The 24046-nt window shown below is 45.2% G+C and overlaps 12 protein-coding genes across 12 annotated transcripts; 6 read left to right on the forward strand and 6 right to left on the reverse strand.

The window, feature by feature from the left end:
- Window positions 1-1804: 1804 nt before the first annotated feature.
- L199_001400 (uncharacterized protein) lies at window positions 1805-2924 on the reverse strand (the record flags this gene model as incomplete). The annotated part of the gene is made up of 3 exons (XM_064887155.1): window positions 1805-2187; window positions 2269-2701; window positions 2760-2924. 3 exons carry the CDS (start codon window positions 2922-2924, stop codon window positions 1805-1807), a joined length of 981 nt encoding a protein of 326 aa, XP_064743227.1.
- A 1843-nt stretch (window positions 2925-4767) lies between these two features.
- On the reverse strand, window positions 4768-5416 carry L199_001401 (uncharacterized protein; the record flags this gene model as incomplete). Its single annotated transcript, XM_064887156.1, has 2 exons — window positions 4768-5223; window positions 5291-5416. The coding sequence occupies 2 exons, from the start codon at window positions 5414-5416 to the stop codon at window positions 4768-4770; spliced, it is 582 nt and encodes a 193-aa protein (XP_064743228.1).
- A 627-nt stretch (window positions 5417-6043) lies between these two features.
- On the reverse strand, window positions 6044-9456 carry L199_001402 (uncharacterized protein; the record flags this gene model as incomplete). Its single annotated transcript, XM_064887157.1, has 14 exons — window positions 6044-6173; window positions 6249-6556; window positions 6610-6734; window positions 6788-6881; window positions 6935-7054; window positions 7107-7295; window positions 7344-7459; window positions 7515-7722; window positions 7779-7872; window positions 7933-8201; window positions 8261-8325; window positions 8386-8846; window positions 8900-8974; window positions 9080-9456. The coding sequence occupies 14 exons, from the start codon at window positions 9454-9456 to the stop codon at window positions 6044-6046; spliced, it is 2631 nt and encodes an 876-aa protein (XP_064743229.1).
- Window positions 9457-9778: 322 nt separating this feature from the next.
- On the forward strand, window positions 9779-10546 carry L199_001403 (uncharacterized protein; the record flags this gene model as incomplete). The annotated part of the gene is made up of 3 exons (XM_064887158.1): window positions 9779-10291; window positions 10348-10405; window positions 10461-10546. 3 exons carry the CDS (start codon window positions 9779-9781, stop codon window positions 10544-10546), a joined length of 657 nt encoding a protein of 218 aa, XP_064743230.1.
- A 400-nt stretch (window positions 10547-10946) lies between these two features.
- Window positions 10947-13276, forward strand: L199_001404 (uncharacterized protein; the record flags this gene model as incomplete). Its single annotated transcript, XM_064887159.1, has 7 exons — window positions 10947-11135; window positions 11203-11275; window positions 11327-11454; window positions 11510-11816; window positions 11884-12068; window positions 12132-12260; window positions 12314-13276. 7 exons carry the CDS (start codon window positions 10947-10949, stop codon window positions 13274-13276), a joined length of 1974 nt encoding a protein of 657 aa, XP_064743231.1.
- A 680-nt stretch (window positions 13277-13956) lies between these two features.
- On the forward strand, window positions 13957-14788 carry L199_001405 (uncharacterized protein; the record flags this gene model as incomplete). The annotated part of the gene is made up of 2 exons (XM_064887160.1): window positions 13957-14160; window positions 14336-14788. 2 exons carry the CDS (start codon window positions 13957-13959, stop codon window positions 14786-14788), a joined length of 657 nt encoding a protein of 218 aa, XP_064743232.1.
- A 397-nt stretch (window positions 14789-15185) lies between these two features.
- Window positions 15186-16549, reverse strand: L199_001406 (uncharacterized protein; the record flags this gene model as incomplete). The annotated part of the gene is made up of 5 exons (XM_064887161.1): window positions 15186-15645; window positions 15712-15878; window positions 16194-16286; window positions 16457-16472; window positions 16533-16549. 5 exons carry the CDS (start codon window positions 16547-16549, stop codon window positions 15186-15188), a joined length of 753 nt encoding a protein of 250 aa, XP_064743233.1.
- A 516-nt stretch (window positions 16550-17065) lies between these two features.
- L199_001407 (60S acidic ribosomal protein P1) lies at window positions 17066-17643 on the forward strand (the record flags this gene model as incomplete). The annotated part of the gene is made up of 4 exons (XM_064887162.1): window positions 17066-17068; window positions 17157-17219; window positions 17304-17546; window positions 17623-17643. The coding sequence occupies 4 exons, from the start codon at window positions 17066-17068 to the stop codon at window positions 17641-17643; spliced, it is 330 nt and encodes a 109-aa protein (XP_064743234.1).
- A 564-nt stretch (window positions 17644-18207) lies between these two features.
- Window positions 18208-19784, reverse strand: L199_001408 (uncharacterized protein; the record flags this gene model as incomplete). Its single annotated transcript, XM_064887163.1, has 3 exons — window positions 18208-18558; window positions 18669-19409; window positions 19506-19784. The coding sequence occupies 3 exons, from the start codon at window positions 19782-19784 to the stop codon at window positions 18208-18210; spliced, it is 1371 nt and encodes a 456-aa protein (XP_064743235.1).
- A 499-nt stretch (window positions 19785-20283) lies between these two features.
- L199_001409 (uncharacterized protein) lies at window positions 20284-21334 on the forward strand (the record flags this gene model as incomplete). The annotated part of the gene is made up of 5 exons (XM_064887164.1): window positions 20284-20453; window positions 20527-20597; window positions 20672-20908; window positions 20985-21181; window positions 21248-21334. 5 exons carry the CDS (start codon window positions 20284-20286, stop codon window positions 21332-21334), a joined length of 762 nt encoding a protein of 253 aa, XP_064743236.1.
- Window positions 21335-21608: 274 nt separating this feature from the next.
- On the forward strand, window positions 21609-23028 carry L199_001410 (uncharacterized protein; the record flags this gene model as incomplete). Its single annotated transcript, XM_064887165.1, has 4 exons — window positions 21609-21796; window positions 21875-22038; window positions 22132-22484; window positions 22666-23028. The coding sequence occupies 4 exons, from the start codon at window positions 21609-21611 to the stop codon at window positions 23026-23028; spliced, it is 1068 nt and encodes a 355-aa protein (XP_064743237.1).
- A 240-nt stretch (window positions 23029-23268) lies between these two features.
- On the reverse strand, window positions 23269-23799 carry L199_001411 (uncharacterized protein; the record flags this gene model as incomplete). Its single annotated transcript, XM_064887166.1, has 2 exons — window positions 23269-23484; window positions 23578-23799. The coding sequence occupies 2 exons, from the start codon at window positions 23797-23799 to the stop codon at window positions 23269-23271; spliced, it is 438 nt and encodes a 145-aa protein (XP_064743238.1).
- Between the last annotated feature and the right edge of the window lie 247 nt (window positions 23800-24046).

Genomic DNA, 24046 nt, shown 5'->3' on the forward strand with positions numbered 1-24046 from the left:
GTCGCGAGCTATTGTGAAAGGTTTTTATATCCTCACTCGAAGTTTTTCGAAAGGATCAGCACGGAAGATATGTTGTCAAACGCGATTCAGAATGCTATTCAACCTTTCATCGTTCAATCCCGTATCGAGACTGCCATCATCCATGTTGATCACCCAAAAAAGACTGATTCAGAGCCTATAGGAGGTCATGCTCAATTCACAAAATACATCTCACAACTGCTCGATAAGTCATTCCTACGGGAAGGCAGGAGATTCTAAGAGTGGCTCATCAAACGAAGTATCTCCGAAATTGGCTCCATCGAGAACCAGCGAGGGTTCATGGGACTGTTCATCCCCATCGACCGGGATGTTACTAAGGGACTGACGCACAACAGTCACATTCTTCTCTGATGAGGATTGCAATCATTGCGTCAAGGAGATATAACGAGCTTCGGATCGCCTCAACTACGATTCAAGCTCTTCACATCGAGATCGGAGTACTTCGTTCTCAGTCTCTAAGCTCGTGACCCTGTTTGAGGTCTCAGAGAGCGTCTTGACTCGTTGCTCCAGATCCCCAACGGCTTGCCTGCGCTTGGATGAAGACTTAGCGGTAGCTATACGGCCTGTTGAATTGAAGTTAGTGGACACCAACAACGATTGACGGATTAGGTAATCGGCTACTCACGTTTCAATATTTGGATCTTTTGCATGTCTTCTACATTTTTATACGTTTCGGCCATCAATGCATCTATCTCTCTATAATTTCTCCCTCCGACCTGATATTCGGTTCTGATGCTGACGGTCGCTTCGTATCTCAAGCCACTTTCTCGGAAACCCTAAAAGTTTCATGATCCGTGGAGTCCGAGGATACTGATATCATTGTTGCTGGTTCTGGAGGGGTCATATTCCATCCCGGGATCATTTTAGGCTGAAAGGCCGTAGAAGTGTCGAAAGGGGATGGTCCTGGGTTCTCGACAGCTCCGTATTGGTAGGCATACGTCTGATCAAACGGGATGAAAGATTTTCCCGTAGTGACTTGGCCGTTCCACTGATTCGTGTCTGCGTCCAGCAAGGGACATATGGTTGATGTCGGCGGATAGGTCTGTGCCGGAATTCTCACTTGAGATCAGTCTCAAATTATAGGGACAGGGATGAGACTCATGAAGTCTGTTCCCGAACAACCAACTATCCCTGCCGACGAACTGGATCTCATGTCAGGTACTAAATGGGTCTCATAATGTGGAGGATACCTATAAGTTTGGTAACTGTCTCTCCCAGGTTGCTGGGAGTCTGATGGAGCGAACCTGCCACAGGCTTGAGCGCTTCTTGTCCAATATTCATCGTCGACCGAGCGTCCATCGTCCAGCTTGTGGCGATTTCCCAGGATAAGTCGGGAGATCGTGGGGGCTGTAGAGGAAGCCTGGAAATATGGAGTGAGCGTGGTTATTCCACACGCAAATTGCATCAAGGCTGGGGAGAATCTGCTATCAAATCGGATCCTAGGTATAACGATCTCAAAGGAGCGATCGGGGAGCCTCTCAAAGGTCCAGTCACATTGATACGGAAGGTGTGACATCATGTTTCGGCGTCTTACAGGAAAAGCACGCCAGACGGACTGCCACAGCCGGCTCCAAGTCTTCGATCACCCAACAGTACTGTGCATGACACTCCGCCCAACAATGAATGCTTATACCTTATATATCTACAGTATATGAATGCTGCATTTCTCTGTCCGCCGGCGAGACTTCTACAGTAAGCTTCTTCATGGGGATCCCTCTCATCTCTTCTGCATTTACAGGATTTCCTCGATTTCTGTATTGGAAGATCACCTTATTCCATACGTCCACTTCCGCCCCACGCCCCAGGTCCCTGGATACTGAGGATGAAATGTAGGATAGATCGATGGATCAGTAGGAAAGTCTGTCAAGCTTTCATGGGATAGTGACTGTTCGCTATTGTCACCCAGTTCCGCCAATCGCCTTTGGAGATTTCTGATTCTTCCTTTCGATACATACAGTTCGTAATTCAATTGAGATTTATGCTCTTCACTTCCTTTGAGTTGCGACTCGAGTCTCTTACACCTCACGTTGAGAGCGTCGTTCTCCGTCCGCAGGCTGGAGGAACGCTCAATCAGTGTGTTGACTTGCCTCTGCAGACCTGCAACGGAACCCTTTCTCTTCTTTGTATGCGCCGGGGTAGTTATTCGATCTGTTCAGATTGGCTGGGTCATTAGCCTTGCGTATACATAGTAGCATGTGAGGATGACGATCCCGTGAGAGGAAGACTCACTCTGCAACCGTTTGATCTTATCCTTGTCGTCTTGACTCTTGACGATTTTCTGTAGCAGCGTTTCTAGCTCTCTGCGATTTTCGGCTTGTCTATCAACACCTGATGATGAGGTCGTGGATTGCTTGGATAGAGAACGGAATCCCTTGGCAGCCTGTGTTGAAGAACTTTTGGAAACATCGGATCCGGGAGAAGCCGTGAGTGATCGATTCTTCGCCAGAGGCAGAGATAGGGTTTGTGGGGGAGCCTGTATGCTCGAGTCTACCGCAGGAGCTGACAAAAATCGTGAGATATCATTTGACTGCAAGGAATAATGGTGATGCAGGGGACCCCAGGAGCCAGTGCCACTCAGCTCGGGTGTCCCCTGAATTAGGCCATCATGCAGAGACCATCCGAGGGGTTCTTCTTCTGGGATGTATGAAGTTGTTGAGAAGATCTGCAAGAAAAATCGCTACGCTTGAGCTCTCTACGAGACCTCTCGCGTGATCACTCACTGCGTTTGTGTCCAGTCCAGATTGAACAATGTTTGGGATAGGAGTGAGATCTTCGTAAGGCGATGCGCTGTGTCCAAGGTGGGGGATGCCCAACGTGGCGGTCACAGGAGTAGTCTGGTTGAATCTCGAATAATAGTCGTCCTCTTCCGAGTCTTGAGTGTTCATCTCGTGGGTGCTTTAGGTGAGATGGAGCCACGAAAACAATGAGATTTGAATGAAAGAGAGTTGTCATAAAGATCAATATTTTCTATATGTAAGCTGAGGACAGAGAAGCTTCGGAGAGTTCGATTTTGGCCCGCTGAAACCATTCGACCTGTCTACATCGACCTTGACATTTGAGCTCTACCTTTGTTAGAGCTATGGAAGGATCGGGTGCTATGATGCAAGATCACTGTGCTCCGTTACCAGCATCATACGAAGATCCTTTCTGTGGCAGCATGGTCACTGCTTATTATCAAGCGTAGTGTCATGGATAGTCAAAAGCCTCCATCCCACAGCAGAACCTCTGTCATACGCTCGGGGTATGTGGTTGTCCCCTAAAAACAGGTAAATCTGCATATGAAAGATGGACTATCTTACGGTTTAGTGACTCTACTACATCCACTGTTAGCCTATTCTGGTAGTCTCGACTTGTTCTACTTCATACGGGCGAGTGATATATGAGGATGTTCGCATGTGTGGCAATTCACATTTAGACTTCCAAGTGCGGTAGCACGACACTGTTGGCATATGCAGTATTGATTTCGGCCATGCATGACAAAGTACGATCAGCAATGCCCTAGTATTCCACAGTATACGAGTGTGGGGCAAAAGGAGGACCATAGACCTGTCAGTCGGCACCTCCATCCGATCCCTGCGACGCGTTGCCTGTTCCTCGAAAGCCGAAGGAAAATTTCCCCACAGGGATGTTAGCAGGATGCCTAGAATTCTCTGAAGCATTCCAGCTCCCAGGCCTGTCGGAAAAGCCAATCTGAGAAGTAGGGATTGTTCGGTTCCATGACTTGTGCAGTCTGTTATATTGGCCTTTCCAAAATTCAGCTTCGGACTGACTTCGCTGGCATTCACTTCTCAACTCGAAATTCTCAAGTAACAGCTGTTGAACATCGACCTGAGGTTTTCTAAACTATGGGATTGCTGTAGAGGATAGTAGTATAGCAATCAGCTTGTAGCTCAACATTATAGCGGATACATACTGGTGTCATGTCAGTGGTACGCTGGGTGCACTCGGTGCTATCGCTCGAAGTGCTTTGGCGATCGAGGTTTCGGACCGTCTTCGTCACTTCTGTAAGTGGCCCTTCCACCTTTGACGCCCAACAATGAGATAATACTTGGCTACGGAAGACGTCAGCTGTAATATATGGGATATCCATCTTGGTGACTAACCAATGAGTATTAAATAACCGACTCAGTCTTTTCAGAGTGCGGATGTTCATCCACAGGCTGAAGCTCTGAGACCGTCCAGTTCTCCGCTCGACAGGGAACAGGCTTAGGAGGGCTGAGGTAGTCTGATGGCAGTGTAGGCTCAAGAATAAGAGGGATTGGGCTCATCTAGCTAGTTGGTGGCTTCAATAAGAATGAACTTGAAAGCTGAACAGACATCAGATCTTGATGGTCGATAGTGCATGTGCATCACGACGAAGAATGCTGGATTATGAATCATGCGAATGGTTTACACAGAAAAGCCTTTCTGTTCCGTCTATTCTGAATGACGTAAGAGATGTAATTCCCCCCACGGATGAAAGGAGTAACATGATTGGAGCTGTTCAGACCGGCGGACAGGGGAAAAGCATTTAGTAAAGGCGACCAACGAGGATAGCATGCTACATTTACTGCAATCCTCTCATCCATAATATCTTGGCAGTAAGTACCTCCATATGTGATATATATATATATATCCCTGTCGAGTCCCTATATATCGTAGTAACATCCCCTACCTTGCGGTCTATCGATAAAAAGGCAAGCTCAACTGGCCAAAAGTCAATTGAGTCAGCACCTATAGATATCGTTTCTACTTTTGACCTGAACTCCTCTTAAGCTTGATGACCCTCGCAAGTACACGATCAAGCCCCTCTGAGATTCCCGCCGACTTTTCACAGTCATTCCTCATCTTGTCTAGTCTATCATCGACAGCCTTGAGGCGGGGACACTTTCCTAGACTTTCTTGTCTTTGCCTCGTATATGCGTCGAGCTGAGCTGTAGTGTTGTCGAGATCTTCTTGAGAAGTCATACTGAGATTACTCTGGCTACTTGTCGTTCGTGTGTGCATACCTGGTCTAGGTCCACCTTTAACAGAGGTCTCAGAGGTTTCGGTTTCCGGAATGAGTTCTTCCGCCCTGTAAAACCCTACAATGAACCTTTTATCTCGCTTGCTCCTTACTCCCGTGGTGTCCAAAAGACGTGACAAGTCGCCCTTGGAGAAAAGCTGGGTACTCATATTCTTGAGGGTCTCCTCGCTTGGTAAACCCTGTCACAAGGCCGAGAGGTCAGCTAAACATCCAGTCTGGTCGAGAGTGCATGTCATAGGTACGAACCTGCCGTTTAATGCTCTCAAATGCTTCCTCGTCACTGAACTCCCCCTCTGAGTCTGAAGGATATCGTTCTGTTATTTCATCAAGTTGCTGTGCGTGGTTCGTCATCTCAAACCTGCTTTCGGCCATTTTCACGTGTCAATCAATAATCGGTGCTGGGAATATGGGCAGCGTCGGAACAGTGGTGAGAGACGAATTGACTATGCAAGCGTAAGTATCCCTTATTCGCAAGACTGATCTGAGAGAATATATATATATGCAGGCATGACGATCCCTGCTCCAACTTTCATAGCTGCCCTGCCTTCATGGAACTCTGCAAGAATTGCGGAACCTTTGAGAAAGTCCCGCTTGGATAATCCTTTCAGCATCGCCACGGATGATGTCCTTTCACCACCACCGCCACATATGCGACTGAGTTTTGGCGGAATTCCTCAATAGGTCCGTGAAAACTTTTTGGTTCCCTCCGACTCAGGTCAAGGAGTACATCGAGTCAACCGGTGCTCTGGCCGAAGCGAATCTTCGCTGTGTCATATGTTCGGGCTCCACACGATGTATACAACATTTTTTGCATTATGGTGATATTTACTGTTTAGGATTGAGTCATTACTCCTACAAGATTGCCACAAAAAGCTACATGATTCACTGACCAAACCCCTTCACAAGTTCTGCTAGGTAACAGAACGAGAAGTTTCCTTCTGCTGCGCCGCTTTCCATTTGTTTGATGATCCTTCCTAAACACGCAACGAGTTGAGCCGCCTAGATACCGTTCGCACGCTGTTTCTTGATCGCATCCATCTCCTGCTTTCTCTTCTTAAACAGCGCATGCTGTTCTTTCCCTCCAACTCTATCTCTTTTATTCTGTCTATCTTCCCTCGAAAGCTCCTTACTATTTGACAAAATTACAGTATATCAGCACCAAACAACGGATTATGTGAACATGCGGAAATTGGCCAAAACTCACTTTACAGATTTATTCTGTTCTCTATAACTCAAATTCTGACCACCCGATAGATGTTCCAATGGAGCAGTGAATCTTTGGACAGCTGGCATAGAGCTTTGATTTGACAGCGAAGAAGGTTGATTCCCAGCAGGTCGTTTCATGTGTTTGCCATTATTTAATCGCATATAATGATCTGCGGTCTCTGCAGCAGCATCACCAGTATTTAATACTTCTTCCAGCAATGAGATTTGCTGTGCTTTGGTTGGGAAGACCAGATTTGGCATCGTTTCGAGACCATGCAACTCGGTTATGACTTTGAATGCGTATCCCTGCAGTCGGTGTCAAATGAGATCTTTAACGAGTAGCTAGGGTAATGACTAACCTGGTCAATCAAGAAACCTTGTCTCTTGGATGAGTAGTACATCTCCTGTGTATCTTTGGATACAAGCGAATAGAAGAAGGCATTGAATCCTTCATCATTCCTTCTCTTAGCTCGGAGAATACGACCTGCGCCGCACTGTGAGCTTGGGTTCTCATGGATCGGATATGGTTTAGCTCACCCAGCCTCTGCGCCTCCTGTCTACGAGAACCGAAATGAGAAGAGATCTGAATGAGACATGTGGCTTCTGGCAAGTCAATCGACGTGTCTCCAACCTGCAAATACATTGTAAGCTAATATAATATGGGATCGCAACTTTCAAGCTCACCTTGGACAAGAAAATGGTATTCAACTGCGGATCATGTTGGAACCTCGACAAGATTCTCAATCTTTCTCCTTCGGGTGTACCACCATGAATGAACGATTTACCGAGCTTCTTCGCGTACGCCTATTCCGGAATGTCAGCTGAATCTGCGACGCTCAATCTTTATTCAGCTCACCTCAAGCGCAAACACGTTATCCGAAAATACTATCACTTTATCACCTCGACTCTCGTGGTAATTGATCAAGAATTGAGCAGCCTGAATCTTATTAGGGTTCATTGCATGTAGTAATATGCGTTTCCGAGAGGGGTTTCGCAGGTATTCTCGATAGAATTCGGGTGTCATGGGACACCATACCTCCGCGCACTGCATCGATATGAGCTGGGCGCATCAATATGGGATAGCTGGACTTACCTGCACAGTCGCGATATGACCATTCTTTGCCAAATCCATCCAATTCGCCTCGTACAATTTCGGGCCAATTAAGTATCCTAAATCACCGATTCTATCGTCTTCTCGCACCAAAGTGGCTAAAGGATACATATTAGCAAGCTGTTTGTCGTCTCTGCGATTCTCAAAAATCACCTGTCAAACCCAATTTCGCATGAACTTTGAAATTGTTGATACATTTCCTGAACATGTCCGCAGGAGCGACATGCACCTCATCAAGGAGCAGGAAACCCCATTCTCTCGATCGCAAGAACTGCATCATCTTTTCGGCATCATGCGCTCGTTTACCTGTTTTGGCTATCATCGAATATGTCGATATAACGATACCGGCCGGTGTAGTGAACTGCGATGGCATTCGGTCAGCTGCTAAGGTACTTCACGGACAGATAGCTGACATACCATTTCCTTCTCTCCCTGTGTGAAAGCGCATATTTGTCTCTCCGATATATTGGAGAAGTGGAGGAACTGCTGTTTCCACTGAGCGACGGATACGCTGAGGTACACATGTATGTTAGCGTCGACTTCGACTATCGATGCCGCTCATTGTACTTACGCTGAAGTACACAAGACCAATGCACTCTTCTTGATCGTACAAGCAGCGGTAATCCCTACCAGCGTTTTACCTGCACCACATGGCAACACGATGACACCAGATCTTGCACGACCATTACCAAACATCTTTGCTAATGACATCTCCTGATATGGTCGGATGACGGTCATGGGTTTGAGCTGGATGTCAAGATTTGGGTTGACAGAATCGTTTCGGAAATCGTATTCTTCCAGTGCTGGAAGATCTATATCTTTACATCGTCTTCTTACGTCCTACAATACATATCAGTAACTGATATCATACCGATGATTGAACTAATCAATCAACTTACCTCCATCCGCTCTCCTGCCACTTCGAACGAATGAACCGCATCATCCTCGTCGTCCATCTCATCGGCTATGGTGACCAATGATATCATCAGCTACATTCAAGCGTCAGAAGTATGAGTCGACTTACCTTCGCCAATACCAATGACAGCACCCAATAACGCATCATTATCTCTCCCTTGTTGACCTATATCATCCGCTTGTATTTCACCTCTCTCCGCCCTTCTCGCTTCTTCTGTTCCAGGAATCGCATAATCCCTCCGAGGTCTAGCAGTCTGCTCAGCTCCAAACACCGTTGGTCCACTTTCAATCTCTCTGGTGACTCTACAATCTCTAATAACCTCATCTGTCATGAGCGTTTGTAAAAATTCTGGTACGCTAGTTTCCAAGAAATATCTATTATCCTTCAAGACCAGACGGACTTTTCCAAATGATGCTGTCCATTCTTCGATACGAGCTGTTAATCGGGTCGATAAAGGCGTTTTGGAAAGTCGAGACAGGACTTCGATGATGACTTTGGTTTCTAATCCGATGGACATCGCGGAATGCAAGGATGGTTTGGTTATACGATATTCATGGATGAGCGATGGACTATCATGTCATATCAGCTGAGGATCACGGAAGATAATCAAGTAAAAGCTAACCGTGAGACTGGTTCTGCGATTGCCACTAGGAAGTCTTGCGCTTGTCTCGCAAACGGTGCAAAAGCTTCAACGATGCTGACAAAGGATATGTGACGATCAGCATAACTTCCTATATTGTTCATACCACTTCACTGCATGTAACATCTCTGCGTGAGTAAGGAGTCAGAGAGATATACATACATATTGCCCTTATCGTCCACCCAGAGAGGTCTCAACGCATGATCACTCTTCAACGCCTGATTTGAAAGGTCTATTCCTCTTTTGCCTATCATCCCATCAAAATAACCTTCATCATCCTCGTCCCCTACTCCGTAATCCTCCTCTTCAATCGGTCCATCAGCAGGATGAGCGACAGCGACCTCTTGAGCACGCTGCAATGCACTCAGGTTGATCTTGATCTTGGGTCCACCCGCTTTCGCACCTCCCAAGACCTTCTTTGAACCTCCCGCTGCTGGTCCAACTTTACGTGCTCTTCGGACTGGCACATACTCTTCTTCGGAGGACGGGTCTGACTCGAAGAAGTCGAGAGAGGACGCCGGTGAAGGTGATCTACTCATTCTGCGGCTTGTACCACCGAGTGAAGGGTGGAAAGAGAGTGAAGAGGATGAAGAAGAGAGAGAAGAGAAAGAAGGAGAAGGGGTATAAGACCGTTGCTGTTGAGTCGGGATGATGTAACCTCGACTCAACGTGAGTGGCAAATAAACGGTAGATTTGATTCCGTTTTCAGGAACACCACTCCTCACTCCACGTGGTCAGATGTTGCATGTTTTCAAAAGTTCAAGAGATAGAGATGGACAGATTTCTTCATATCCATCCATCCATCTTTCAAGATTGTCGTCTCTCATCGCACAGGAGAATCATAACCTACACACACTCAACATGTCAGCACCACCACCAAGGGCAGCGCCAAAAGCCAACAGGAGATCGAGGAAACGTAGGAGGAGACAAGCATCCGAATCTTCCTCTTCCTCCTCTTCGGACGATTCTTCAAGTTCGGACGACGAGGTCGTAGCTCTTGAACCTGCAGTGCAGAAGATCCAAATAGACGGGGCATCATCCTCTGCCTCTTCTTCTTCAGGATCATCTTCATCCTCCTCATCGTCATCTGACTCATCGGAAGATTCCGAATCGGAGTCAGAGTCAGATTCAGAGATCGATCAACCTAAGGCTGGACCATCGACTTCGACCGCTAAACAACCCAAGATACGCACGAGATACCCCACAAATTCACCCTCGCCTCCTCCGTCCGACATTCCTTCTTTCTTGACCTCCAAAATGAAAGGCAAGCGTACGAATACCGAGGGAGAGGAAGAGAGGAGGCAGAAGTTCAGGACGGTCTATATGGATAAACTTGTTGAAGGGTTCGGAGGGGATTTGGAGAAGATGAGAGAGGTAAGTACCATACACAAAGTAAAGGGGAACACACGCTTATGAGAATTGAGAAACAGGCTGATCCGACGATGGGTCCTAAGCGATTACAACTCCTCATTGACTCATTAGCAGCTGGTAAGTCATTCTCGTTATGTATATATCGACTACCGGCTGACATGATGCATCGCAGGTATCGACATATATAGTGATCCTCAGAAACAGTACGGAGATAAGAAGGATGATGTGGATGAAGTGGGTTTACTCATAGGTCGATAACATGGCAGAAAGTCGTCGGAGGAGGGTGTGGGGGGTTAGTAGTACTGAGTCGACCGGTGCTTTTACCATTTCTCCTACAATACCATGTATGCATTACTATCAGTACATCAATCAATGGGGCACCTCTCTCGTGAGAAGCTCTCACATCTCTACAGCTCTATCTTGTCTCTCGAGCTTTTGAGGGACATATTGGCCAAACTGTGTTTAAGCTGGAGAAGAGTTTGAAAAAAGTTTGAAAACACGCGTCATAGATGTTTTAGACAACAACAATCAACATTCATTCATTCGTATTTCATGACTCACAATCCATACCGTTGACATCATATTAACCTTCTCTACATACCAGTCAGCTGCTCTGCACGCGTAGGCAACAGCCAGTCACCTTGATATAAAAGGTATCATGCCCCTGCTCCGCTCGTCCACTCGACCAGTTCCTGTCCAATGCTTCTTTTGTCTCTCACCCTTGCTCCTTCCGCCCCATCCGCAATCAAGCAACCGTAGTCCAAAGGGGAAGAACAGGATATCGGAAGTAGGTACTAAATGGAATTGGCAGTGTGATAGATGCGGATGCTGGAATATCAAAGATGAGGTATGTGCCTTTTATACAGCCAATTGCTCTGTGCGTCAGCTGATAGTTCAGGCCGTGGCATGAATAGACAGGACAGATGATCTCAGATTTACCTGCAATGCACGATTCAGCATATAACGAACGATCTTTCTCTCTCAGAGGTGAGCAACACCATTATGAACCTCCGGCTGGTAGCTGACTTATGGATTCAGCTACACCTTCATCATCCCACCTTCCTTCATCATCATCATCTTCCTCGACTTCGTTGTTTTGTCATAGTTGTCTGGCAAATCAGACATTGATCATGAACATGCTAGCCAACTATCTACCAGACGATGACGTGCGTCATACTTCTCCTATAATCAACACTGCCTCGACTGACCATCTGTCTATAGGATCCTTCCTACCCCATGCTTTACGCTGATCTACCAAACTACCTCTCGAAATTGCATTTACGCTATCCGCCAGTATGCAGGAACTGTCAACCTGCAGTTGATGATGCACTCCGGAAATCCGATCATAGAGCTCAAGTACAGGCGTGGAGCTCAGCGTTGGATCGAGGAGCCAGGTCGCCGAGGAGGAACGACCCGGCGGGTGGTGGGGAAATAGGTAGGGTGAGCAAGGGGGATATTCTGATATGGAGGATCAGAGGGGGTTTGTGGTGGATCAGTCTAGGTCTAAGTTTGGGCCAAGGTATACTGGGTGAGTGATAGTCAGCTAATTCCAAGAGACTTCCGCAGGCGTGAAAGCTGACGGAATGACTTTATAGCATCGGATTTTCTTGCTAGACTAACAACGATATTGAACATACCTCCACCTACTATCCCGTATCTACCGTTCGCATTACTGCTTTTCAATGTACTTTCCATAATATGGATAGCCTGGGATCCATATTGGTTGAAGAGAGTCAGGGATAGGGATAAAACCAAGATCGAAGGGAGAGGCATATGGGTGGTGAGTGATTCTTGTATTCAAATTCAATGAATGAGAATGTATATTGATGGTTGGAAATTATAGCGAAATATGATGATCATAATGTTTTTGAGAATCAGTGGAAGCGCCATATTATGTCTCATCACAGATCAAGAGACATCACCTCCCTTCTTTCTTAAATTGCTTCAGGCGACTTTCGCTCTCGAAATCGCAGTAAGTCAGCTGGCAGACCCGTGGGATTCTGAATAAGCTGACTTTTCTTATAGCTTCTGCTACACTCATTAATGAGTATCAAGATCTCACAGCCAGTCTCTATCAAACTCGTTCGACCAGTATCCGTCACCTTAGATACCATCCCAAACCACCCACCATCAACACAAAACGGCCATGATCTATCATCTTTATCACTCTCATCATCTCAACCTCAACCTCAAGTGTCATATACGAGTATCGGCGTAAATCCAATATTCGGTCAACTATCGTTGCATAAACCCCTATCTGAAACCCTAATGGACGGTGAACCGATGGATTGGGAACCTACACGACAACAGTCCAATAGATATCCGCTATTCGCACCTCAAAGTGAATATGACGAAGGAGAGGTATTTCAGAGGAAAGAGAATTGGGATACATTCGGGACAAATAAACAGAGAATGTTCCATCAGAATGATGAAACGGGTTTGGAAAATCTATTAGCTGGGTGGGGTTTAGGTGGTCCCTCTACTATCCACGCGAATATGCAGCCTAATGGTATGGCCCAAAATGCTGCACCAAAGCAGAAGAAGAGAAGATCGAATGACCGATGGCTGGTTTTAGATGTGATTGGGTCGAGTATGCTCCTGTTCAGAGGTTCTGGGATAGTCACCATGATGATGATGAACATCCTCAAAATACATATCGAAATTGATATGGAAGCTTTCGATTGGATAAATTATTGGACGTTAGCTATGGAATTATGCCTAATCATCTTGTCGAAAAGTCTCGTATACTCATATCAGTATCTTCGACAACCGAACGATCAGAATCGAGGTGTAGGAGTGGACAAAGATTCGATCATTAAGATATCATGGCTTCTACTCGATATGACACTCCGTACTACATTACTGGCATTCAATGCTGGATCAGAAGAATGGATAGGGACGACGATGATCGGTGACGGGAGGTGGAGGATCATCGTAGAATGGTTGCTGTGGGGTATAATGGATGGTGTCACTATGATGATAATGTAATGAGAGCCTTGCGTAAAGAAGGAGAGCAGACAAGGGAAGTAAGTAAGATGTGCATGTATCATCTCGTTACGATATCTTATCGTTTCATCAAAGTGAAATGAAAACTGGTTTTCCAAACTTATGGATGTATGAACGGTATTCGAGGCTGAAATCCGTTTCAAACGAAAACAAAAGGTACATGCTCGACTCACTGATTTTGCTAACGACTTCGACGATCCTTTGATCCTTCTCGAACTCTAAAATGATCCCCAAAGGTGAATGAAGTCTACACACGTATCGAACACACCCCTCCTTTTACACCCTATCCTCCTTTCATCACGCACACCTTATGTCTTCTTTTCTACATCTACAATTGTATGACTCCATGATCCGTTCATCCCACTGATGTATATGCTGTGTACGTACTTGATAGCTGCTCCACTGGCATGTATATATACTGGCATGTATAAATAACAACAAGACGGACAAGTTGCTTCAACTTCCTCTCTTCTTCATGCCCATATACACTCAAAGAATCGAAATATTAAAAAGACTAAAAGACTAAAAAAAGTCGCTGCTGTCACAGTTCGTATACTCTCATACACATACTCCGAGCATCTTCCATTATCATCCGATTCATAACAAGCTCACTCATACATAACGAACCGATTACTGGATATTCAAACTTTAATAAGACAAGGATGTCATCAAGTCCTACATTGAGTGAAATGGAATTCCCTTCCTCCCCTCAACCTTCCACCACTATCACTACCTCATGCAACAAGCCCAGCGCCAACTCCAATTCCAAAAAAGAGAAAGAGAAGAATCTGCTCAATAAATTATGTAGGTTCTTACCACCCAAAAAGGATGAAGCGTTCATTGGACCGATATTACCTACCGTCGAGGTGAGTTACTCCCTATCTACACTGTATCTTCTTACAGATAATTCCGTTACATGTAATTATCACATATCGCTTGCTTCTTCCCACTCGTAAAAGCATAGATAAACAACCGAAATCGATACTGAAAATTGAGACTGATACTGGTACTGATTAAATATTGATCACGTGTTGATCGTAGGATACCATCACTGAAATCCGCCAACAATGTCCTTCCCTCTCTCACGTCCCCTCCGAATCAATATCCCTCAAGATCCGATTCGACGGTAAGAACTCCCAAGCATGCGAGAATGTCTTGTTCAAGATTCCCTCGGGGATCAAAAGTTGTTGGCCTAATGCGATTTCGGATAAATTACATTTGATTTTCATCGACGTGGCCTCTGTGACTAATGCTACTGAGTCGACTCCACCCGTCATCTCTACTGATCAAGCTATTCAGACCGATCCAAAGGTACGAGCTGAACGATTTACTCAAGCTATAACTTACTCTGGAGCTATCCCTACTTCCACACCCCATAGCGAGAAGGAGCGAGAGGGAGAGAAAGAAAAAGAATTGACGTGGGATGATTTGAAGGAGGGTGGCACCTTGTTAGGCGTACAAGGTTGGACTGATAGACCCAAAGCGAAATTCTGATCGTTGGTGTATATAACAATATACTAATGTACGTTAGTCGAAGAGTTATATGCGATATGCGACGTGTGATATCTCCAATGAAGATGTAGCCACTCCACAGAAAACCAGAGTCAACTAAACTCAATGACAGACGGTCGTTGATCAATCAGTCCTCGCTCGATTAGTACAGCACCGTCCATCACAGCACGCCAACGTGAAGTGCAGCTTCACAAAAATGATCGTGGATTGGGTTACATGCGAGAGAAAGAGTAAATCAAAAAACATCATCACCCTAAACTCATTATCCTACTTCCTCCTCAGTCAAGAGCCTAAACTAAGATTCTACCCAAAAGAAAGCAAAGTCTAAAACTCCCAAACTACAACTACCTACTACTACCTATAAACTGAGACTCCAAACTTATACCATTTGGTGAACGAGTTTTGACATAGCTTGTTCTCTGTTTCCGGTATCACCACCTTCGATGTAAGTGGTGAACTTTCTTGGTCTCCATCCACCGTTAGGGTTGGAAAGTTTGAATGGCCAAAGGGAAGAAGTGGCTTGTTTGAAGTTTGGTCCGCAGGTGGCGATCTCGTGAACCAAATCTTCGATACAGATGATACCGTATTTACCCAATTGCTTCTCGATGATGGAGTTGTCGGTGATGGGGATTCGTTGACCGTCAACCTTGGCGTAACCCCTCTTGTAGACGAGTTCTCGGATGGCTTTGAGGTTAACTTCACCGTAGGTGATGTAAGGGTTGACCAAGTTGAGCATTTGAGTGGTAGCTTTGGTTACTCTGATGAAGACACCGTTGTTGATTTGGAGTAATCGGAGTAATTGAAGGATCTTCTTGGGTTTAGGAGCGATTTTGGAGATACTACATCAAGACAAAACCCCATCAGTCAAACTACCACTATAGCCCTTTAAAAGACGTCCGACTCACCCCTTGATTCGGACAACAAAGTAGACTTTGGGTTGAGCACCAACGTAGAAGTCACCAGTCTTTCTAGCCTCTCTCTTGAGTCGGATCTCCTCCTTCTCTTGTTGAACGTATTCGTGAACGTATTCACCGGCTCTCTTGAAGATGACCTTTCTCTTGGCTTGTTGGGCCTATCATCGATAACAAGTGAATGTCAGCGATATACTTCCATATTAGATAACAGTCACAAGATAGCGATATAAGATTGTTCAGCCCCGAAAGATGGTTAATTACGAGCAGCATTGTCGAAGCTAGCCGTGTGCCGACAGACGTCGGTGTTGTGCATCATGCAATGAGAAAAGGGTAGAAGGAGAGAGATGTGTGGTAAAAATTGGTGATCCTTCTATTTCCTAGTCCACTCCTATCCTCATACAACTTCCTCTGAATCTAAAATCCACATTCTCCCTTTTCTCTCTTGTTGAATCTAGATAAGACACCAAACTCACCTTTCGGGCCTCAGCGGCAGCAGCCAACTTGGCCTCTCGAGTGGCCTCGTTGGTTCTTCGCTTCTTGAGCAAAGTCTCAGGGACGGCGATTTGCTATACATCAAAGCAGAGTATCAGTCATCCATCTTTCTCTTTTTCCCATATTAAATCTATAGCCAAGGTCTAGGGGGATTGCGAGTCGTCGGGTGTAGGTTGAGGTAATGGATCTGGGTATCTGTCCTCGCCATCCTCCTTTGACCTTTCTAAAATTTTCTCCAACTCACCTCGGCGGTAGGCACACTATAGAAGTAACATATATCAGCATATTGCGTCTGTTGCTACTAGCGTGACCGTACTGACCTGGTAGAAGGAGCCATTTTTGATGATGTTTAAGACTTGAAGGTTAAGGAGAAGAAGAAGAAGGGTTAAAGGGTGATTTGTAGGATTGAAGATTTGCGTAGAATCAACAACCAACAGAGAGTGAGAGTGAGTGAGTATGGACCACCGTACTGTACGATCCATAGACTGATGGTGTGTAAATTCCACTCTGCACTTTAAGAATGTAGCGTGGTGGATGAATTTTCGTACTCGCGAAACTCCGAGAGATAACACCGAAAAATCCAGGTGATAAGGGTTTTGGTGACAATTCTCACCAATAAGGCAATTACACGTCATGAATGTGCCACACCTCATACATGTTACCGAAATTTGACCAAATTGACTTTTGGTAGCATGGCAAATGCAAATGTTGCTTGCTCTCTCGACTGGGTCGTTGCTCATAGATGCTTCAAAGTCATCTTTCATCATCTTAGTCCTACTTCTTCTCCAACCGCAAAAGCATCTTCAAACGTATTCCTGGATCATTAATCCTTAAAACTGGTTTACGTATAACAATGGTGAGTCTGCCCCCTTATTCAACCAGCAAGGGAAGAAAAGAAGCAGCAGGACTGACGGTATCTTGGCACTATGGTACTATTTCTATAGTCTTCCGAACTCGCTGCTACCTACGCCGCTCTTATCCTCGCTGACGAGGGTATCGAGATCACCGTGGGTTTATTTCTCTCATTTAGTATGCACTCAAAACAGGAAGGAATAGCATGGACTGATCGTATCGGGTGTGTTGGTTTGTAGGGTGACAAAATCGTCTCTCTCGCTACCGCCGCCAAGGTCGAAGTTGAGCCTATCTGGGCTTCCCTTTTAGCCAAGGCTCTCGACGGTAAAGACGTCAAGGAACTCCTCACCAACGTCGGTGGTGGTGGTGCCCCCGCCGCTGCTGCCCCAGGTGCCGCTGCTGCCGCTGGTGGTGCCGCCGACGAGGCCGCCCCTGCCGAAGAGAAGAAGGAGGAGGCTAAGGAGGAATCCGATGATGACATGGTGAGTCAAGCTTGTCCAGATACAAGACCGCCGTCAAGAGTAGTTACTGATATTTACTGCGTATTTTCCTTGATAGGGTTTCGGTCTCTTCGACTAAACACCTTTTCATCAATCTTATCCTTCCAAAATCCCTCATTCCGAATTTGGTCTTCCGAGTATAAGTTTGTACATATAACACATTCTATGCATTGGTGCCATCTTCTCTTATTAATTGGTAATCATACCCAGGTCTCCAAGTTGATAGCATATCATCATCAAAACTGACCTTACATCTCTCTTTATATATATGTATATGCCGCTCTACCTTGGTATAGCCTATTCAGTGATCACATAGTGATAATCATTTTAACAGGCCTACAACTACTCACGCATTCAGTGACAGGCTGTGCCCTTTTACGCTACATACCATTCGCAGCCCACTTGATTGTCAGATTCTTAATGATCGAAACTCCTAATTTTGGTTATTCATCTTGCCTGAGCTGTCCGAGCAGTAATTATTATGCAAGTTGAACCGGAGAAGCAAGTTAAACGTGGCATACATGAGCATTTCTATCGTATATGTATATGTGTAAAAGAGCGTATCCGACAATCCATCATCCCACCAAGACACAAGAGAGAAAGAAGAAAAAAAGGTTCAATGTCCAGCATCAATCTAAGTTTTCTATTCTTTCTTATTCCTATCTTTCGGTTTATCGCTATCACTCATATAAGCGATTTCTTCCTCATCTTCATCTTGCGCCAACACGTCGATGGTCTCCTTATTGGACTGTATTTTACTCCCAGTTCCGGTTGAAGGTGTCCAGAATGAATGATCGATCTTATCACCTTTTTTCAACCTCTTGGCTCTCGACCACATACCGATACTGGGATCGGTGATGAACTTCCATGTGACATAGGGCCACGATTCATGAGATGGTAGTGGATCGTAAAACTCCTTGGCGATTCGATGTAATTCGGGTAATTTGGTCCATGGTACGGAAGGAAAATCGTGATGTTCGTTATGGTATCCAACCTACAACGTAAGATTCGCACGAGTAAGCAATAATAATAATAATAATACAAAGATTAGAGATCGGAGAGAAGGGGGAAGAATGTGGTACTACCGTATTGCTCCGAACTCACATTGTAACATAATACGTTCAACCAACCATAATAGCTTGTCGTTTCCTGAGCCAACCCTTGGATTAACCAATCTTCGTTATCCCCTTGACCATCTTTCACCAGTTCTTCCTTGGTAGGTAGAGGTCCATTCATAAGATAATGTTCCGCAATAAAATGCGCCGCGCAAGGATGCAACGACCCAGCGAAGAACGAGCTCATGATCAAATATATCAAACTGTTCCATCCCCAGCTCTTGACTAGTAGAACATCAAATGCGAGAATGGCCAATACGTTGATACCGTGCCATATCGTTGGTTTCTGACTTCGGATGAATCCAGGTCGCAAAGCGTAGAAGAGGATTTGAAAAGTTGCAAAGAAGGTTTTACCCGCTACGTTATCTAATATCATAGCTTCGAATTTCGAAGGTAGATCTGTGTCTATCCCATCTTCACCTAGGAACTTGTGATGTTCAATATGATATCCTTTAAAAGCCATCGCGTAGGGTATACCGATAGCCAAATTCGATATGATAGCTAGGATTTTGTTCGCTTTGATAGATTTGAATGCGAGATTATGAGTTATTTCATGGATAGACAGAAAGGTATTTTGGTTGGCGGTCCCTCCTACGATATATGCGGTAAGGATGAATGGGATAGAGAAAGGATGATGGGAACGTAAGAGGTAGGCGGCTGTGAATTGAATGGTGAGTACGAGGAAGACGATGGGTGGTGTGGTCAGTGTTGGACCCATCAATTTACGGACCTGTACACAAGGTCAAACCAACATCAGGAATCAGTGTCTATGACGATAGAAACGATGATGCGTTTTTTTGGGTTGAACAATTATCAGAAAACCCACCTCGGGATGAGCCTTGAGAATAGCCATCCTCCTACTTCTATGCGGTTCCTCGGTAGTCATCCATAAGAAATCAGGATTACTTTCCATCTTTTCGATCTGCCTCAACTTCTCAGCTGAGATGATAGGTTCGGATAGTTCCTCCACGCCATTTTCAGAAGATTCATAGGAACTCAAGTCGGGAGAAGAAGTGGTCGAAGATGCTGTATCTGCTGTGGGCTTGGACTTGGGTTTGGGCGTGAGGGATGTCGTAGGTGGATGGGGGAGTACGTGTAGGCTCATTGTGTCGGAGCAACAATCAATTTTTATGAGAAGATCTGAACTGCTAGAAAGAGTCACGTCGAGATACGTTGAAAGAGGTAGATTGGAGGATTGTGGAGCGGAACTGAAGTTCTGATCGTAAAGGAACGTATTGTCGCGTGGATTGCGACTTTTTTTCGGTAGGTGATGAGAGCCCTTGTACGCTGAAGTTATCGACGAGGGGGAGTAGCAAGTAACAAAGAGCGGAAGAACTGCTGGATCAGAGCAGTTGGTGAAGTGAAGGGAGACGAGATGAGGATGTTGATTTATTTTTGCTGGGATATGAGTGGTGGGTGGGTGGGGTGAACTGCGTGCCAAGTGAAAAGAGGAAGAGGATGCGATGCAGTCCGACTGGTCACCTGCTTCCGACGGAAACGGAAACAGCAAATCAAGAATGTCTCGAAGGGTTGAGTATGAGATGAGACTCAACGAGATCATATAGCTAGCATTCCAATGATATCGCATAGATTACCCATAAAGAATGAGCCAGATACCCCAATTCCTGGTAGATAACCTATTCACAAGCTCAGCTACCACCTCCCGACCCCATATAACCTTGACATGGGCCCAGTCACTCGATAGCAAGATCGCTGGACCGGGTGGTCAGAGGGTCATTCTGAGTGGTCCAGAAAGCATGCTCATGACTCATTGGTTAGTATCAGCTCAATCAACCTCATGAGCTGGGCATTCATAGCTGAATGTCATGTGTGGTATGGATGCATAGGATGAGGTCCATGCACGATGCTATATTGATAGGCGTCAATACGTTGATATTGGATAATCCAAGATTACAAGGTATGTTATGCGCGTTTACACACACTTAAGCTGAACTTAGCTGAGAAGATTTATCTGAATATGCGATTTTATAGCAAACCTCTTACCACCCTCACTCAATCTCCCACCGCCTCAACCTCTAATACTAGACCCCAAACTTCGATTCCCCATCACATCTCGGATATTAAACGAATGGAATACCAAGCCTGATCAGAGGGGGAAGACAATACGGCAACCGTGGATCATATGCGGTGAGAACGTGCCTACCGAACGAGTGAGAGAAGTGGAAGGGGCAGGTGCCAGAGTCGTTCTTGTCAAGCTAGATGATAGAGGTATGTCCTATATCTCCACAAATCGCCAGCAGATATCGTAGCAAAGAGGTTTACCTGATAGGAAATTGTGTCGTAGGTCATATACCACCTTCGTCCTTACCTTCCATATTGACGTCTTTAGGATTGCGATCAGTAATGATAGAAGGTGGATCAAGGATATTATCCACGTTTCTTCATCGTCCCAAGAGAGATGACGGTAGTAAGCTAGTCGATAGTGTGGTTGTGACTGTAGCACCTATGTTCATAGGTGAAGGTGTAGGGGTGGTGCCAGAGGTGAGCCCGCAGTCTTTCCAAAATATACATGAACATGGTATATTGATGTGTTTGATGATGATACAGGGCGAAGATGTGGGGTTACCAGCACTCAAGACTATTCATACGGAGAAGATGGGAAAAGACGCCGTCATGATATGTGAAGTTGAGTAGGATGAAAATGTTATAGAGTACGTACGATGTATGCATATATCATACTGTTGAGAATGGTACTCATTCCTGTCAGTGCCGTCCCACATGGTACTTTGTGTTTCTATTGTGCACAGATGATAACAAGAGTACGAATCCAAAGACAAACATCGCATTCGAACTTCAACCTTAATTCTCTTCTTCTCTTCTCTTCTTGTCGTGTATCAACTCGTTCAACAGAGGATAGACCATCTTATACGCAAATCAAGATTCTTTAGCGAACCAAAAGAGAACGAAGATGTCTATAACCTACAAAGCTGTCTGGAATACCTCTGATCATCCAGATAGACCAAGATCAAGTCTACAGTATATAACGGTAGGTACTTTCGGACGTATATACGTTTACCCCGACGCTTCCGATGATGTGGTATATAAAATGGTCAAAGAGCGGGAGCATGGATCTAAGTTGCAAGAGGAGTTCAGAATGTGAGTGTCTGCTGAATTTGGTTGGGCAAGTCAGGTTGACTGACTGATTAAACATTACACTGGCATGTCTTTCTTCAGTTATGATGATATACACCATTCCCTCCCTCCCATACAAGTAGGTTTTAGGGTACCTAAGCCAATCGAGTATTACAAACCCTCATACCTCAACGAACCATCCATCCTACTCGATCGCTCATCTTCACCCATCCAACCCGGAGTGACTCAGATATCCAACCTTCCTGGTGACTTTGATTTACCGGTATTCTCCATGTCCCTCATTCCACCTCTCAACACAAGGATAGTAGACACCTACAAAGTCTTATTCTGATCTGTAGATCTCCTAAATCAAAACCGGAACCAGAATGGAGAAGATATGCAAATCAGATTATTACGACTATATCTCGGAAGAGAAGATATACCACCTAGGACAGAACAGATCCAACCGGGTATCAAAACTGATCCACCACTCGATATCGCTCGATATAACAGGCTATCTTCTACTCTTCACAAGAGATGTGGTTGGGGTTTACCAGATATCAAAGATGTTTCGAGTAGTATGGGACGATTACTGGCGAGTCTACATTGGCTAGGCGGTATAAATTGTAGAGATATAGAACTTGTACTTGGTGGCGGCGGTAACGATGGGAGGGAAGAGGAAGTAACATTTTGGGTATTGGATTTCAATCAGGTTAGTACAAGTATATCCTCCCTCCTCCTCTTATCAGTCCATACATCCGTCTCTCTTCCTCTTCATCCCGCGTCATCCCTCTCCCTCTCCCTCCCTCCATCTCTCCTTACATGATGCTCTCCTATCACTGATCTCGTACTCGTCTGTCCCTTGACCCACCATTGCTGACCCCTACCCACAGTGTCAACGCTGGCTCGTCCCTCACCTCATCCAATCCTCGACCTCATCCGCATCCAATCAAACAAGTCCCACAACGGGTATATATTCCTCCAATACCCTCCTCGAAGCATCCAAGAGACTTTCAACCCTCATCTACACTCAAGAGCTCTACTACCCTCGACCTCATCAAGGGAAACTCTACGAACAGTTCAAACATGGTTATTCATGTGCTGTCGAGCTGATTCTGAATCAGCAGTACAAAGGGATAAGATTGGAATCGAAGGACGAAATTAGGGAAGCTACCAAAGGCTTTTTTGAGGAGTATGAGAAACTTGATAGAGAGAAGATGGCCAGAAGATCTAGGATGGGTAAACAGATCGTGTAATGAGGAATGAGATAGAATGACCATCAATGATCGATTTTGAAACAAGCATCTTCTATAGTGTATAGTAGGTGTCATGTTATTGTAGATGATCTTTACACTATGCATTTCAAAATCCAAAAGACACTCTATACTCTTATACTAATACAACGATTTTAGGAAATAAGCCTTGTCGACTTCCATAATATCTATATTGGTCTAACAGTCTATAATGTCTAACCGGGCCTGATACATTTGGAAGTTCTAGAATGGTGATCCCGCACCTAGATAAATCCTCATCTGACTAGCGGGCACCTCGATGATCTTCGCTCTGATAGTTTCCAATCCCAATCGCTTGGTAGCTTCGTATCGATGACAACCACCCATTGCGAAGTAGAATGTCTCTGGTGGACCGGTTGGGTTGGTCTTTAAGGGTGATTTCACTTTGATAATCTCGATAGGTGTAAAAGTATCTCCTGCCTACCAAGTCAACGTCAAACAATACGATACAACATTAGCAATGCCTTTTGTGAAAAAGCCCGAAAGCTGAAGAGACGAATGACCATCACTTACCTTCATTTCATCCATGAACGTCTGTACCTTTGCTTCGTCTAATTCACTAGGTAATGGTCGACGTATCACTCTCATGGGTACGTTGTGGATTGGTGTTTCTTCATTACGAGCGAATACGGATGAAGTGGGTCGTACATCTGATGTAGATGGTGTAGAATCAGGTTGAGGTTGGAGTTGTTCGGGTAGACACGAAGCAGCGGGAATTTCCGTTGTCGTTGACATTTGTTTCTAGTAAGTGGATGATTTCCTTTTTGATGAGGTTGGATAAGAATGCAGATGGTATGAGTGCGTTCACTTGCTGGTAAGAAAGAGGAAGTTCTGTAACTCGAGAATGATCTTTCTTATATATTTTATGGAGGTTGGGTGGCAGTCACACATATATCTACGAGTATGACGCAGGTATCCTGACCAGTCGGCCGAATATGAGTAATGTTCCTCCACTTTTCGAGTCCATCGTTCGTTCATTGGA

Source organism: Kwoniella botswanensis, chromosome 1 (assembly GCF_036426115.1).
Source record: "Kwoniella botswanensis chromosome 1, complete sequence".
Classification (NCBI taxonomy): Eukaryota; Fungi; Basidiomycota; class Tremellomycetes; order Tremellales; family Cryptococcaceae; genus Kwoniella; species Kwoniella botswanensis.